At 37.5% G+C, this 18,740-nt stretch overlaps 1 protein-coding gene across 2 annotated transcripts in view; it reads left to right on the top strand.

Moving 5' to 3' along the window:
- The window catches only part of inpp5d (inositol polyphosphate-5-phosphatase D), a 57,170-nt gene that overhangs the window by 15,510 nt on the left and 22,920 nt on the right, over positions 1–18,740 (top strand). For both annotated transcript variants that reach the window (XM_061888549.1, XM_061888550.1), the window contains 10 exons: positions 247–349; positions 422–618; positions 680–797; positions 860–956; positions 11,717–11,855; positions 11,914–12,022; positions 12,107–12,195; positions 16,042–16,123; positions 17,791–17,880; positions 17,961–18,071. In XM_061888549.1, the coding sequence (XP_061744533.1) occupies positions 247–349; positions 422–618; positions 680–797; positions 860–956; positions 11,717–11,855; positions 11,914–12,022; positions 12,107–12,195; positions 16,042–16,123; positions 17,791–17,880; positions 17,961–18,071 (1,135 nt within the window). The remainder of the gene's footprint in view (positions 1–246; positions 350–421; positions 619–679; positions 798–859; positions 957–11,716; positions 11,856–11,913; positions 12,023–12,106; positions 12,196–16,041; positions 16,124–17,790; positions 17,881–17,960; positions 18,072–18,740) is intronic.

The following is an 18,740-nucleotide window of genomic DNA, read 5'->3' as shown; positions in this document are numbered from 1 at the left end:
TTTTTTAGCTAATTTGGCAGAAATAAATCTAAGTGTCGAATATTTTTATACTTTAAACATGCTAACTGTTAGCACACATTTTTTTTAGCTAATTTGGTAGGAATAGACTTCAGAGTCGAATATTTTGTTACTTCACACATGCTAGCCACGTTAGCATTATAGCTTTTTAGCTCATTCTACGTATTTAATAGCAAATTGATGTATTTAATTCGAACCCCGATGAGTGAAAAAGACATTTCCCGGCAGAAAAGAGAAGGCTTCTGCCAGCTCCTCCAGCAGATGAAGAACAAACACTCCGGCAAACCTGAACCAGACATGATCACGGTCTTCGTGGGCACCTGGAACATGGGTAAGACCACAGAACCCTCTCACCCCCGGTCCACGTTGGCGAATCACGCAGGACTTTCCCGTGAACCGTCAGGGAACGCCGGCCCGCCCCATGGCACCAGCTCCTGGTTCCAGTGCAAAGGTCAAGGCAGGACCCAGGACGATACGGCCGACCTGATCCCGCACGATATCTACGTGGTGGGCACCCAGGAGGACCCTCTGGGCGAGAAGGAGTGGGCGGACGCGGTGAAGAGCGTGCTGAGGAGCGTCACCGACATCCACTTCAAACAGGTGAGGAAAGGGGGCGTGGCCTCCTCCGCTCGCCCCGCCTGAAGCTTTCCGACCCCGGCAGGTGGCCGTCCACACGCTGTGGAACATCCGCATCCTGGTGCTGGCCAAGCCCGAGCACGAGAACCGGATCTCGCACGTGTGCTCCGACAGCGTGAAGACGGGGATCGCCAACACTTTGGGTACGCCGCCGCGCTGTCGATACCGTACCTGTGGACTCCCAACTACTTCCTGTTTGGCGCAGGGAACAAGGGAGCGGTGGGCGTGTCCTTCATGTTCAACGGAACCGCCTTCGGATTCGTCAACAGTCACCTGACCTCAGGAAGCGAGAAGAAACTCAGGTGAGCGGGACTTGTACGCTGATATCAGTCCCATATCGGCAAGAACACAAGTATCAGGTGATATCGCCGATACCAGCCTTTTCTTCCACAAGCAGTTAGCATCTCACTTCCAGTTTAGTCATGTCATTTACAGAAGGTAAACATGCTGGGTTAAAGGCAGATAGCAGCTACGCAACGGCTAAGCAAACAATAGCACAAGAGGTTGCGAGGGGTGCACAAACAAAAAATCAATTCACATCCGAACCGCGATTATTTTGCATCCCGATTCTAAATCGATTCTTGAATTATTATTTTTTTTAATCATTTATTTATTTATTTAATTGATCATTTATGTATTTATTATTTATTTATTTACCGTATTATTTATTCATCATCATTATTCTTTTTTTTTTATACATATATTTTCATACTTATTAATTTTCTCATAATTCAAATCCGAATCGCGATTCTATTTCATTCTGATTCTAAATCAATTCCTAAATTATTATTATTATGAATTGTTATTATTTATGTATTTATTTATTATTTATGTATCTATTATGTTTTAGTTATGTATTTATTATTATTATTATTATTTTATTTTTTTTATATATATACATTTTCATATTTATTCATTTTTTCGCGATTCAAATCTGAATCGCGATTCTATTTCATCCCGATTCTAAATAGATTCCTGAATTATTACTATTAGTAGTATTAATTTGTATTTATTTATTTAATTACTTATTATTTATTTATTTATTATGTATTATTTATTTAGATTAGATTAGATTAGATAGTACTTTATTTATTCCGTCAGGAGAGTTCCTTCAGGAAAATTACAATTTTCAGCACAATCCCATTCAAGATCAGACAAACATTACAGGGAGACAGAACAGGATCGCTGACGGGTCTGCCGGCTTCCAGCGCCCCTTACAAAAAAGATGACATACAGGTAAACAAGGGGGGGGGGGGAGAGTGAATAGAAGATTAAAATAAAATTTAAAAAATCGGTCTTAGCCTGGGCCCTGGAGTGGGGGTGCAGACTGGGGTCAAGGAAAAAAAACAACAACTCATAACCATAGTACACATCCCTCTTCCATGTGTGTAAGAGGGAAACATCAAACATCAAAGAACACAGAGGACATTAAAGACATTAAAGCAGCAGATACAAGCAGACACTTCTACATACAGCTATGAATAAAAAGTAAAATAAACATATACACTGTGGTGGCCTCTGCGGTGTTCCACGCCATCGTCCGCTGGGGTGGAGGGAGCATGGCCAGAGACAGGATCAGACCCAACAAGGCAACCAAGACAGCCGACTCCACTCTCGGCCAGTGTCCAGTCCGCATGGATGAGCGAGGATACGTCCAAGGTGACTGAGGTGTCCGACACCTGCTCACCCAGCCGAGACACCACGAAGCCTCTCCGTCCCAGTAGCTCAGTGCTAGCTCCGCAGTCCTGTCCCCTCATCTGTATCTCCTCCAGTCCCTCCAAACAGACTCTGGTGTAGCAGAGACCCTGCAGCTGGTCTCCATGGCCAAAAGGCTCCCGGGAGGCAGATCCAGAAGTCCACAAAAAAAGCACCACAGAGGTCACGAAAGTGCCACCCCTTGTCACACAGTCCCAAAGGGTCCCGGACCAAAAGCCAAAGAAATATAATAACACATGAAAACAAGAGGGAAACACAAAAGGATGACACAAGAGCACAGAGCCACTGCCTATAGCAGCCACTACAGCAGCGCCATCTTGGAAAAAGATTTATGTATTTATTCATTATTATTTATTTTTTTTAAATATATACATTTTCATATTTATTCATTTTTTCACGATTCAAATCTTAATCGCGATTCTATTTCATCCCGATTCTAAATCTATTCTTGAATTATTATTATTAGTAGTATTAATTTGTATTTATTTATCTACTTATTTATTATTTATTTATTATTTATGTATTTATTATGTATTATTTATTTATTTATTTATTCATTATTATTATTATTATTTTTTTTTTTTCATATTTATGAATTTTTCCGCAATTCAAATCCAAATCGCGATTCTATTACATCCCGATTCTAAATTAATCTGGATCTGGATCTGAATCTGAGCTTAACGGTGGGAGAGGGGTTAGTGCGTCTGCCTCACAATACGAAGTCCCTGCAGTCCTGGGTTCAAATCCAGGCTCGGGATCTTTCTGTGTGGAGTTTGCATGTTCTCCCCGTGAATGCGTGGGTTCCCTCCGGGTACTCCGGCTTCCTCCCACCTCCAAAGACATGCACCTGGGGATAAGTTGATTGGATGAGTGTGAATGTTGTTTGTCTATCTGTGTTCCCTGCGATGAGGTGGCGACTTGTCCAGGGTGTACCCCACCTTCCGCCCGATTGTAGCTGAGATAGGCGCCAATGCCCCCCCCCCGCAACCCCAAAAGTGATTAAGCGGTAGAAAATGGATGGATGGATGGATACACCTTAGAGTCGAATATTTTGTTACTTCGCACATGCTGACTGTTAGCATGCTCACGTTAGCCCGATAGTCTTTTAGCTAATTTGGCAGAAATACACCTTGGAGTCAAATAATTTGTTACTTCACACATGCTAACTGTTAGCATGTTAGCTTTTCTAACTCATTTTGCAGGTAATACACCTTGGAGTCGAATAATTTGTTACTTCACACATGCTAACTGTTAGCATGTTAGCTTTTCTAACTCATTTTGCAGGTAATACACCTTGGAGGCGAATAATTTGTTACTTCACACATGCTAACTGTTAGCATGTTAGCTTTTCTAACTCATTTTGCAGGTAAAAACCCAAGAGTCGAATATTTTATTACTTCGCACATGCTGACTATTAGTATGCTCACATTAGCACGATAGTCTTTTAGCTAATTTGGCAGAAATACACCTTGGAGTCAAATAATTTGTTACTTCACACATGCTAACTGTTAGCATGTTAGCTTTTCTAACTCATTTTGCAGGTAATACACCTTGGAGTCGAATAATTTGTTACTTCACACATGCTAACTGTTAGCATGTTAGCTTTTCTAACTCATTTTGCAGGTAAAAACCCAAGAGTTGAATATTTTATTACTTCGCACATGCTGATTATTAGCATGCTCACATTAGCACGATAGTCTTTTAGCTAATTTGGCAGAAATACACCTTGGAGTCAAATAATTTGTTACTTCACACATGCTAACTGTTAGCATGTTAGCTTTTCTAACTCATTTTGCAGGTAATACACCTTGGAGTCGAATAATTTGTTACTTCACACATGCTAACTGTTAGCATGTTAGCTTTTCTAACTCATTTTGCAGGTAAAAACCCAAGAGTCGAATATTTTATTACTTCGCACATGCTGACTATTAGTATGCTCACATTAGCACGATAGTCTTTTAGCTAATTTGGCAGAAATACACCCTGGAGTCAAATAATTTGTTACTTCACACATACTAACTGTTAGCATGTTAGCTTTTCTAACTCATTTTGCAGGTAAAAACCCAAGAGTCGAATATTTTATTACTTCGCACATGCTGACTATTAGTATGCTCACATTAGCACGATAGTCTTTTAGCTAATTTGGCAGAAATACACCTTGGAGTCAAATAATTTGTTACTTCACACATGCTAACTGTTAGCATGTTAGCTTTTCTAACTCATTTTGCAGGTAATACACCTTGGAGTCGAATAATTTGTTACTTCACACATGCTAACTGTTAGCATGTTAGCTTTTCTAACTCATTTTGCAGGTAAAAACCCAAGAGTCGAATATTTTATTACTTCGCACATGCTGACTATTAGTATGCTCACATTAGCACGATAGTCTTTTAGCTAATTTGGCAGAAATACACCTTGGAGTCAAATAATTTGTTACTTCACACATGCTAACTGTTAGCATGTTAGCTTTTCTAACTCATTTTGCGGGTAAAACACCTTGGAGTCGAATAATTTGTTACTTCACACATGCTAACTGTTAGCATGTTAGCTTTTCTAACTCATTTTGCATGTAAAAACCCAAGAGTCGAATATTTTATTACTTCGCACATGCTGACTATTAGTATGCTCACATTAGCACGATAGTCTTTTAGCTAATTTGGCAGAAATACACCTTGGAGTCAAATAATTTGTTACTTCACACATCCTAACTGTTAGCATGTTAGCTTTTCTAACTCATTTTGCGGGTAAAACACCTTGGAGTCGAATAATTTGTTACTTCACACATGCTAACTGTTAGCATGTTAGCTTTTCTAACTCATTTTGCATGTAAAAACCCAAGAGTCGAATATTTTATTACTTCGCACATGCTGACTATTAGTATGCTCACATTAGCACGATAGTCTTTTAGCTAATTTGGCAGAAATACACCTTGGAGTCAAATAATTTGTTACTTCACACATGCTAACTGTTAGCATGTTAGCTTTTCTAACTCATTTTGCGGGTAAAACACCTTGGAGTCGAATAATTTGTTACTTCACACATGCTAACTGTTAGCATGTTAGCTTTTCTAACTCATTTTGCAGGTAAAAACCCAAGAGTCGAATATTTTATTACTTCGCACATGCTGACTATTAGTATGCTCACATTAGCACGATAGTCTTTTAGCTAATTTGGCAGAAATACACCTTGGAGTCAAATAATTTGTTACTTCACACATGCTAACTGTTAGCATGTTAGCTTTTCTAACTCATTTTGCAGGTAATACACCTTGGAGTCAAATAATTTGTTACTTCACACATGCTAACTGTTAGCATGTTAGCTTTTCTAACTCATTTTGCAGGTAAAAACCCAAGAGTCGAATATTTTATTACTTCGCACATGCTGACTATTAGTATGCTCACATTAGCACGATAGTCTTTTAGCTAATTTGGCAGAAATACACCTTGGAGTCAAATAATTTGTTACTTCACACATGCTAACTGTTAGCATGTTAGCTTTTCTAACTCATTTTGCGGGTAAAACACCTTGGAGTCGAATAATTTGTTACTTCATACATGCTAACTGTTAGCATGTTAGCTTTTCTAACTCATTTTGCATGTAAAAACCCAAGAGTCGAATATTTTATTACTTCGCACATGCTGACTATTAGTATGCTCACATTAGCACGATAGTCTTTTAGCTAATTTGGCAGAAATACACCTTGGAGTCAAATAATTTGTTACTTCACACATGCTAACTGTTAGCATGTTAGCTTTTCTAACTAATTTTGCAGGTAATACACTTTGGAGTCGAATAATTTGTTACTTCACACATGCTAACTGTTAGCATGTTAGCTTTTCTAACTCATTTTGCAGGTAAAAACCCAAGAGTTGAATATTTTATTACTTCGCACATGCTGACTGTTAGCATGCTCACGTTAGCCCGATAGTCTTTTAGCTAATTTGGCAGAAATACACCTTGGAGTCAAATAATTTGTTACTTCACACATGCTAACTGTTAGCATGTTAGCTTTTCTAACTCATTTTGCAAGTAAAAACCCAAGAGTCGAATATTTTATTACTTCGCACATGCTGACTATTAGTATGCTCACATTAGCACGATAGTCTTTTAGCTAATTTGGCAGAAATACACCTTGGAGTCAAATAATTTGTTACTTCACACATGCTAACTGTTAGCATGTTAGCTTTTCTAACTTATTTTGCAGGTAAAAACCCAAGAGTCGAATATTTTGTTACTTCGCACATGCTGACTATTAGTATGCTCACATTAGCACGATAGTCTTTTAGCTAATTTGGCAGAAATACACCTTGGAGTCAAATAATTTGTTACTTCACACATGCTAACTGTTAGCATGTTAGCTTTTCTAACTCATTTTGCGGGTAAAACACCTTGGAGTCAAATAATTTGTTACTTCACACATGCTAACTGTTAGCATGTTAGCTTTTCTAACTCATTTTGCATGTAAAAACCCAAGAGTCGAATATTTTATTACTTCGCACATGCTGACTATTAGTATGCTCACATTAGCACGATAGTCTTTTAGCTAATTTGGCAGAAATACACCTTGGAGTCAAATAATTTGTTACTTCACACATGCTAACTGTTAGCATGTTAGCTTTTCTAACTCATTTTGCAGGTAATACACCTTGGAGTCGAATAATTTGTTACTTCGCACATGCTGACTATTAGTATGCTCACATTAGCACGATAGTCTTTTAGCTAATTTGGCAGAAATACACCTTGGAGTCAAATAATTTGTTACTTCACACATGCTAACTGTTAGCATGTTAGCTTTTCTAACTCATTTTGCGGGTAAAACACCTTGGAGTCGAATAATTTGTTACTTCACACATGCTAACTGTTAGCATGTTAGCTTTTCTAACTCATTTTGCAGGTAAAAACCCAAGAGTCGAATATTTTATTACTTCGCACATGCTGACTATTAGTATGCTCACATTAGCACGATAGTCTTTTAGCTAATTTGGTAGAAATACACCTTGGAGTCAAATAATTTGTTACTTCACACATGCTAACTGTTAGCATGTTAGCTTTTCTAACTCATTTTGCAGGTAATACACCTTGGAGTCGAATAATTTGTTACTTCACACATGCTAACTGTTATCATGTTAGCTTTTCTAACTCATTTTGCAGGTAAAAACCCAAGAGTCGAATATTTTATTACTTCGCACATGCTGACTATTAGCATGCTCACATTAGCACGATAGTCTTTTAGCTAATTTGGCAGAAATACACCTTGGAGTCAAATAATTTGTTACTTCACACATGCTAACTGATAGCATGTTAGCTTTTCTAACTCATTTTGCAGGTAATACACCTTGGAGTCGAATAATTTGTTACTTCACACATGCTAACTGTTAGCATGTTAGCTTTTCTAACTCATTTTGCAGGTAAAAACCCAAGAGTCGAATATTTTATTACTTCGCACATGCTGACTATTAGTATGCTCACATTAGCACGATAGTCTTTTAGCTAATTTGGCAGAAATACACCTTGGAGTCAAATAATTTGTTACTTCACACATGCTAACTGTTAGCATGTTAGCTTTTCTAACTCATTTTGCAGGTAATACACCTTGGAGTCGAATAATTTGTTACTTCACACAGGCTAACTGTTAGCATGTTAGCTTTTCTAACTCATTTTGCAGGTAAAAACCCAAGAGTCGAATATTTTATTACTTCGCACATGCTGACTATTAGTATGCTCACATTAGCACGATAGTCTTTTAGCTAATTTGGCAGAAATACACCTTGGAGTCAAATAATTTGTTACTTCACACATGCTAACTGTTAGCATGTTAGCTTTTCTAACTCATTTTGCAGGTAATACACCTTGGAGTCGAATAATTTGTTACTTCACACATGCTAACTGTTAGCATGTTAGCTTTTCTAACTCATTTTGCATGTAAAAACCCAAGAGTCGAATATTTTATTACTTCGCACATGCTGACTATTAGTATGCTCACATTTAGCTAATTTGGCAGAAATACACCTTGGAGTCGAATAATTTGTTACTTCACACATGCTAACTGTTAGCATGTTAGCTTTTCTAACTCATTTTGCAGGTAAAAACCCAAGAGTCGAATATTTTATTACTTCGCACATGCTGACTATTAGCATGTTCACATTAGCACGATAGTCTTTTAGCTAATTTGGCAGAAATACACCTTGGAGTCAAATAATTTGTTACTTCACACATGCTAACTGTTAGCATGTTAGCTTTTCTAACTCATTTTGCAGGTAAAAACCCAAGAGTTGAATATTTTATTACTTCGCACATGCTGACTATTAGCATGCTCACATTAGCACGATAGTCTTTTAGCTAATTTGGCAGAAATACACCTTGGAGTCAAATAATTTGTTACTTCACACATGCTAACTGTTAGCATGTTAGCTTTTCTAACTCATTTTGCGGGTAAAACACCTTGGAGTCGAATAATTTGTTACTTCACACATGCTAACTGTTAGCATGTTAGCTTTTCTAACTCATTTTGCATGTAAAAACCCAAGAGTCGAATATTTTATTACTTCGCACATGCTGACTATTAGTATGCTCACATTAGCACGATAGTCTTTTAGCTAATTTGGCAGAAATACACCTTGGAGTCAAATAATTTGTTACTTCACACATGCTAACTGTTAGCATGTTAGTTTTTCTAACTCATTTTGCAGGTAAAAACCCAAGAGTTGAATATTTTATTACTTCGCACATGCTGACTATTAGCATGCTCACATTAGCACGATAGTCTTTTAGCTAATTTGGCAGAAATACACCTTGGAGTCAAATAATTTGTTACTTCACACATGCTAACTGTTAGCATGTTAGCTTTTCTAACTCATTTTGCATGTAAAAACCCAAGAGTCGAATATTTTATTACTTCGCACATGCTGACTATTAGTATGCTCACATTAGCACGATAGTCTTTTAGCTAATTTGGCAGAAATACACCTTGGAGTCAAATAATTTGTTACTTCACACATGCTAACTGTTATCATGTTAGCTTTTCTAACTCATTTTGCAGGTAAAAACCCAAGAGTCGAATATTTTGTTACTTCGCACATGCTGACTATTAGTATGCTCACATTAGCACGATAGTCTTTTAGCTAATTTGGCAGAAATACACCTTGGAGTCAAATAATTTGTTACTTCACACATGCTAACTGTTAGCATGTTAGCTTTTCTAACTCATTTTGCGGGTAAAACACCTTGGAGTCGAATAATTTGTTACTTCACACATGCTAACTGTTAGCATGTTAGCTTTTCTAACTCATTTTGCATGTAAAAACCCAAGAGTCGAATATTTTATTACTTCGCACATGCTGACTATTAGTATGCTCACATTAGCACGATAGTCTTTTAGCTAATTTGGCAGAAATACACCTTGGAGTCAAATAATTTGTTACTTCACACATGCTAACTGTTAGCATGTTAGCTTTTCTAACTCATTTTGCAGGTAAAAACCCAAGAGTCGAATATTTTATTACTTCGCACATGCTGACTATTAGTATGCTCACATTAGCACGATAGTCTTTTAGCTAATTTGGCAGAAATACACCTTGGAGTCAAATAATTTGTTACTTCACACATGCTAACTGTTAGCATGTTAGCTTTTCTAACTCATTTTGCAGGTAATACACCTTGGAGTCGAATAATTTGTTACTTCACACATGCTAACTGTTAGCATGTTAGCTTTTCTAACTCATTTTGCATGTAAAAACCCAAGAGTCGAATATTTTATTACTTCGCACATGCTGACTATTAGTATGCTCACATTAGCACGATAGTCTTTTAGCTAATTTGGCAGAAATACACCTTGGAGTCAAATAATTTGTTACTTCACACATGCTAACTGTTAGCATGTTAGCTTTTCTAACTCATTTTGCGGGTAAAACACCTTGGAGTCGAATAATTTGTTACTTCACACATGCTAACTGTTAGCATGTTAGCTTTTCTAACTCATTTTGCATGTAAAAACCCAAGAGTCGAATATTTTATTACTTCGCACATGCTGACTATTAGTATGCTCACATTAGCACGATAGTCTTTTAGCTAATTTGGCAGAAATACACCTTGGAGTCAAATAATTTGTTACTTCACACATGCTAACTGTTAGCATGTTAGTTTTTCTAACTCATTTTGCAGGTAAAAACCCAAGAGTTGAATATTTTATTACTTCGCACATGCTGACTATTAGCATGCTCACATTAGCACGATAGTCTTTTAGCTAATTTGGCAGAAATACACCTTGGAGTCAAATAATTTGTTACTTCACACATGCTAACTGTTAGCATGTTAGCTTTTCTAACTCATTTTGCAGGTAATACACCTTGGAGTCAAATAATTTGTTACTTCACACATGCTAACTGTTAGCATGTTAGCTTTTCTAACTCATTTTGCAGGTAAAAACCCAAGAGTCGAATATTTTATTACTTCGCACATGCTGACTATTAGTATGCTCACATTAGCACGATAGTCTTTTAGCTAATTTGGCAGAAATACACCTTGGAGTCAAATAATTTGTTACTTCACACATGCTAACTGTTAGCATGTTAGCTTTTCTAACTCATTTTGCGGGTAAAACACCTTGGAGTCGAATAATTTGTTACTTCACACATGCTAACTGTTAGCATGTTAGCTTTTCTAACTCATTTTGCAGGTAAAAACCCAAGAGTCTAATATTTTATTACTTCGCACATGCTGACTATTAGCATGCTCACATTAGCACGATAGTCTTTTAGCTAATTTGGCAGAAATACACCTTGGAGTCAAATAATTTGTTACTTCACACATGCTAACTGTTAGCATGTTAGCTTTTCTAACTCATTTTGCAGGTAAAAACCCAAGAGTTGAATATTTTATTACTTCGCACATGCTGACTATTAGCATGCTCACATTAGCACGATAGTCTTTTAGCTAATTTGGCAGAAATACACCTTGGAGTCAAATAATTTGTTACTTCACACATGCTAACTGTTAGCATGTTAGCTTTTCTAACTAATTTTGCAGGTAAAAACCCAAGAGTCGAATATTTTGTTACTTCGCATATGCTGACTGTTAGCATGCTCACGTTAGCACGATAGTCTTTTAGCTAATTTGGCAGAAATACACCTCGGAATCAAATAATATGTTACTTCACACATGCTAACTGTTAGCATGTTAGCTTTTGTAACTCATTTTGCAGGTAAAAACCCAAGAGTCGTAGTTTTTGTTGCTTGATGCAACCTGGCTACCATGCTAACTGTAGTTTTCCACTTCAATAGTAATGAAATGGTGGTGTGCCGCTAATAGAGCGTGGTATTTGACATTTTGGTATGTGTCGTGCTGGCAGACGGAACCAGAACTACCTCAACATCTTACGCTTCCTGAACCTGGGAGACAAGAAGCTGAACCCGTTTGACATCACCCATCGCTTCACGCACCTCTTCTGGCTCGGCGACCTCAACTACCGCGTGGACTTACCCAACACGGTAACCGCCACTCAAATCAGCAGGTAAGCAGGTGCTGGTACTCACCATGTGGTCTCAGGAGGCCGAGTTCATGGTGTCCAGGATCCGGCAGCAGAACTACCAGGACCTGCTGGCCAGAGACCAGCTCAGCATGGAGAGGACCGAGCAGAGGGTCTTCCTGCACTTTGGTATGTCCAGACTCACCTGCCACCTGAATGTTCACTACTTACCTTTTAAATCTTACCTTGAATCTTTACCTTTTCCACTTTTAGCCGAGGAGGAGATCACCTTCGCACCGACTTACCGCTTTGAGCGCTACACCCGAGACAAGTACGCCTACACCAAGGCCAAGGCCACCGGGGTATGTCATTAGTACTACTACTACTACTACTACTACTACTACTACTATAGTACTACTACTACACCCGAGACAAGTACGCCTACACCAAGGCCAAGGCCACCGGGGTATGTCATTAGTACTACTACTACTACTACTACTACTACTACTACTATAGTACTACTACTACTACTACTACTACTACAGTACTATTACTACACCCGAAACAAGTCTGTCTACACCAAGGCCAAGACCACCAGCGTGTGCTCCTTTTGTCATTAGTACTACTACTACTACTACTACAGTACTTCTACTACAGTATTACTACTACTATTACTACTACTACAGTACTACTACTACTACAATACTACTAATACACTACTACTACTACTACTACAGTATTACTACTACACCCGAGACAAGTACGCCTACACCAAGGCCACTGGGGTATGCACCTTTTGTCATTAGTACTACTACTAATACTATTACTACTACAGTACTACTACTACTACTACAATACTACTAATACACTACTACTACTACTACTACTACAATACTACTAATACACCACTACTACAACAGTACTACTAGTACTACTACTACTACTATTACTACTACTACTACTACTACTACTACTACAACACACGAGACAAGTACGCCTACACCATGGCCAAGACCACTGGGGTATGCTCCTTTTGTCATTAGTACTACTATTACTACTACTACTACTACTACTACTACTACTACAGTACTACTACTACTACTACTACTACTACAATACTACTAATACACTACTACTACTACTACAGTACTCCTACTACTGCTACAATACTACTAATACACTAATACTACTACTACTACTACTACAACTACGGTACTACTACTACACACGAGACAAGTACGCCTACACCAAGGCCACGGGGGTATGCTCCTTTTGTCATTAGTACTACTACTAATACTACTAATACTACTGCTACAATACTACTAATACACTACTACTACTACTACAATACTACTAATACACTACTACTACTAATACTAATACTACAGTACTACTACTACTACTACTACTATTACTACTACTACTACTACAACTACAGTACTACTACTACACGGGAGACAAGTACGCCTACACCAAGGCCAAGACCACTGGGGTATGCTTCTTTTGGTATTAATACTATTAGTACAGTACTACTACTACAGTACTACTACTACTACTACTACTACTACAGTACTACTACTACACCCGAAACAAATACACCTACACCAAGGCCACGGGGGTATGCTCCTATTGTCATTAGTACTACAACTACTTCTACTCCAACAGTATTACTACTACTACTACTACTACTACTACTACTACTACTACTACTACTACTACTACTACTACTACTACACGGGAGACAAGTACGCCTACACCAAGGCCAAGACCACTGGGGTATGCTTCTTTTGGTATTAATACTATTAGTACAGTACTACTACTACAGTACTACTACTACTACTACTACTACTACAGTACTACTACTACACACGAGACAAGTACGCCTACACCAAGGCCACGGGGGTATGCTCCTTTTGTCATTAGTACTACTACTAATACTACTACTACTACTACTACAATACTACTAATACACTACTACTACTACAATACTACTACTACTACTACTACTACAGTACTACTACTACTACTACTATTACTACTACTACTACTACAACTACAGTACTACTACTACACGGGAGACAAGTACGCCTACACCAAGGCCAAGACCACTGGGGTATGCTTCTTTTGGTATTAATACTATTAGTACAGTACTACTACTACAGTACTACTACTACTACTACTACTACTACAGTACTACTACTACACCCGAAACAAATACACCTACACCAAGGCCACGGGGGTATGCTCCTATTGTCATTAGCACTACAACTACTTCTACTCCAACAGTATTACTACTACTACTACTACTACTACACCCGAGACAAGTACGCCTACACCAAGGTCACGGGGGTATGCTCCTTTTGTCATTAGTACTACTACTACTACTACTACTACTACTACTACAGTACTACTACTACTACTACAGTATTACTACAGTATTACTACTACTACTACTACTACTACAATATTACTACCACCACTACTACTACTACAGTATTACTACTACTACTACTACTACTACTACTACTACTACAATAACAACAATATTACTACTACTACTACCACTACTACTACTACAGTATTACTACTACTACTACTACTACTACTACTACAGTATTACTACTACTACTACTACTACTACTACAACAACAACAATATTACTACTACTACTACCACTACTACTACTACAGTATTACTACTACTACTACTACTACTACTACTACAGTATTACTACTACTACAACAACAACAATATTACTACTACTACTACCACTACTACTACTACAGTATTACTACTACTACTACTACTACAACAACAACAATATTACTACTACTACTACCACTACTACTACTACAGTATTACTACTACTACTACTACTACTACTACTACAACAACAACAATATTACTACTACTACTACTACTACTACTACTACTACTACAGTATTACTACTACACCCGAGACTACTACGCCTACACCAAGGCCACGGGGGTATGCTCCTTTTGTCATTAGTACTACTACTACTACTACTACTACTACTACTACTACTACTACTACAGTACTACTACTACTACAACAACAACAGTACTACTACTACTACAGTATCACTACTACACCCGATACAAGTAAGTCTACACCAAGGCCACGGGGGTATGCTCTTCTTGTCATTAGTACTACTACTACTACTACAGTACTACTGCTACTACTACTACAACAGTACTACTATTATAAAAATCTTTACAATACATATTTATATTTTTGAACCTTAAGGGCTCCCATCCACTGTGGTCCTGGGGACCTGCAAAAATGTGAGAAAATAATTCATATTAATTTTTAATTATTAAATGTCTAGATGACCTTCAGGTCCATCTGTGGATAGAAAGTTAAACTTTTGATGTTTCCTGCATTTTTTTGTCAAAGAAAACCCAGTTTTTTTTATGGCTGAGATATAAAATATGTCATATTTATTTACCCCCTAAATTCTCAAAGTGGTATTTTAAATGAGAAGTAATTGGAGCCTTAGATATATGTCAATAATTCATAAGAACATTGATTTTGATTCATTGTTATTTTTTTGATCAATGACAATTTTTAATAAGTAACGCATTTATATTATTTTTATTTGATTTGATATTGAAGATCAACTTCAGGTCTATCTGTAGGATTTAAAATATGCAACATTCTCACAAAAAAACATTGCAACTTTTTCCCTTTTGCGTTATTCATTCCAATTTATGCCTCATCTTTATTTTAAATGGCATTTTAAAACAATAGCTGCGTGCCGCAAAGGGCCCGGGGGCCACAATTTGTACACCACTGGTCTATATTTTTAATCAACATAACATTTTCATGTTTGAATAAATAGTTGCGTTGCAGTTTCCCCAACTTCCTCATGGTGACAGTGACATAATTACCGTCAAGTTACAAAGCTGTCACTTCCTGTTCACTGCAAAGGAAGATTCAAAATAAAAGCATGGCAGAATGAACAGAATTTATTTATGTATTTTGTGGATTAAAGAAGGACTTGTGTACCAAAACATTATATTCAATGTAGTAAAAAAAAAAAAACTATAGAATATGTAGGATATTAAGTATAATGTTGTCATTAAATTTACATTATTTCCCGTGGGAAAATAGTTTCAGTTTCCATATGTATTTTAATGTTATGAGTTACGGCTAAATAAATGTGTGGTGTGATGAAATGTTGCAGACTAAATATAACTTGCCGTCGTGGTGCGATCGCATCCTGTGGAAGTCCTACCCTCTGGTCCATGTCGTCTGCCAGGCGTATGGTGAGTCATTTCCTGTTCCTTTTTTTGTAACCCCAATACGTGATATATGTTCGTCTTTCACAACCTTTTTTTTTTTGCAGCGGCTGCTGTAGATAAATGAATTTATTTTTTACAAGAGAATATATATGCATTGTACATTTTTTTTACCATGATGTTTACTATTATATACACTTATATTTGTTTTTCTTACCATGTAAAGTGTTGTTTTTTTAAATACAGTTTTTGATTATCGTTTATCACATGTAAAACACAGCGCACAGCATATATTTTAGCTCAAATATATATATGTATATTTACATATATATGATTTATATACATTTATTAATGAAAGATTTTTATATATATACAGTGGCGCAAAAAAGAATTAAGTCAGCCACCGATTGTGCAAGTTCTCCCACTTAAAATGATGACAGAGGTCTGTAATTTTCATCATAGGTACACTTCAACTGTGAGAGACAGAATGTGAAAAAAAAATCCAGGGATTCACATTGTAGGAATTTTAAAGAATTTATTTGTAAATAATGGTGGAAAATAAGTATTTGGTCAACCATTCAAAGCTCTGACTGATAGAAGGAGGTTTTGGCTCAAAATCTCACGATACATGGCCTCAGTCATTTTTTCCTTAACACGGATCAATCGTCCTGTCCCCTTAGCAGAAAAACAGCCCCAAAGCATGATATTTCCACCCCCATGCTTCACAGTAGGTGTGGTGTTCTTGGGCTGCAACTCGGTATTCTTCTTCCTCCAAACACGACGAGTTGAGTTTATACCAAAAAGTTGTATTTTGGTTTCATCTGACCACATGACATTCTCCCAATCCTCTGCTGTATCATCCATGTGCTCTCTGGCAAACTTCAGACGGGCCTGGACATGCACTGGCTTAAGCAGGGGGACACGTCTGGCACTGCAGGATTTGATTCCCTGTTGGCGTAGTGTGTTATGATAAATGGGTTGTACTTGTATAGCGCTTTTCTACCTTCAAGGTACTCAAAGCGCTTTGACACTACTTCCACATTTACCCATTCACACACACATTCACACACTGATGGAGAGAGCTGCCATGCAAGGCGCCAACCAGCACCCATCAGGAGCAAGGGTGAAGTGTCTTGCTCAGGACACAACGGACGTGACGAGGTTGGTACTAGGTGGGATTTGAACCAGGGACCCTCGGGTTGCGCACGACCGGTCTCCCACTGCGCCACGCAGTAACAAAGGTTACTGATGGTAATCTTTGTTACTTTGGTCCCAGCTCTCTGCAGGTCATTCACCAGGTCCCCTCTTGTGGTTCTGGGATTTTTGCTCACCGTTCTCATGATTATTTTGACCCCACGGGATGAGATCTTGCGTGGAGCCCCAGATCGAGGGAGATTATCAGTGGTCTGTGCTTATAGAAAGTGTTTGACTGAAAAAAAAAAAAAAAAAAGATGCGGGGGACGTTTTGATGAAAAACATTGACAAATCAATTTAAAAAAACATCACGCTTCAACACATCAAGCCTTATTAGCGAACTAACATGCCAGCATCGCTACGACGGGGTTTTAAAAGCCTTCGAAACACCTGAGCTGCTCATGACCCCGCCCCAAAGAAAAGTGTATTTTATTTATTGTTTTATATTTATTCTACCAATGAAACAGTTGATTTTTGCGTGAAAATGTTGTGTCTGCCAGGGTGCACTAACGACATCATGACCAGCGACCACTCACCTGTCTTTGCCTCCTTCGAAGTGGGCGTGGCCTCGCAGTTTGTCTCCAAGCGAGGTATGTTCATGGGCGCTTTCCTTTGCTCCGACAAAACTGCTCAATCAGTTTTGTTTTTTTTTCCCCCCTGGATGGTCCAGATCCCAACAACGCCCCTCAAGGCGGCATCCAGATCATGAACTGCAAAGCCACCCTGCTGACCAAGTCCAAGACCAAGTTCTTCATTGAATATCACTCCAGCTGCCTGGAAAGTAAGCAGTCAGGTGGAACCTCTGAGGTTCAACACAATCCGTTTCAGGACCCTTGTTTGTATACTATAAAGTGTAATTAGTGACAAAACTTTTTATTTACACACAAACAATTGGGAAGCAAAAAAATAAATACAAATTATGCAAGCACAAAATTGATTTGCAAGTAGAAAAAATATTTTATTCAATTAAAAAAAAAACTGTAGTAAGTACAAAAACAAAGGTATTCAATAAAAAAAATTTTTTGCATGAAATTGCCAGAATAAAATAAAATACTGCAAGTAAAAAATCGTTTTGCAGGTAGAAAAAAATTATTTAATTAAAAAAAAAAATATTAGCAAGTAGAAAAACAATTTTATTCAATAAAAAAAATCATTAGCAAGACCAATTACATTTTCCAGAATAAAACAATTTTCTGCAAATGAAAAATCGATTTGCAAGTCGAAAAACAATTGTATTTAATAAGAAACAAAAACAGTAGCAAGTAGAAAAACTATTTTATTCAATAAAAAAAATCATTAACAAGACTAATTGAATTTGCCGGAATAACAATTTTTTTCTGTAAGTAAAAAATCGATTTGCCAGTAGAAAAACTATTTTATTAGCAAGTAGAAAAATAATTTGATTCAATTAAAAAAATCATTAACAAGACTAATTAAATTTGCCAGAATA

Source organism: Nerophis ophidion, linkage group LG26 (genome assembly GCF_033978795.1).
Source record: "Nerophis ophidion isolate RoL-2023_Sa linkage group LG26, RoL_Noph_v1.0, whole genome shotgun sequence".
Lineage (NCBI taxonomy): Eukaryota > Metazoa > Chordata > Actinopteri > Syngnathiformes > Syngnathidae > Nerophis > Nerophis ophidion.
The sequence above is the reverse complement of the archived record's forward strand: the minus strand, read 5'-3'. Positions and strand labels throughout refer to the sequence as shown.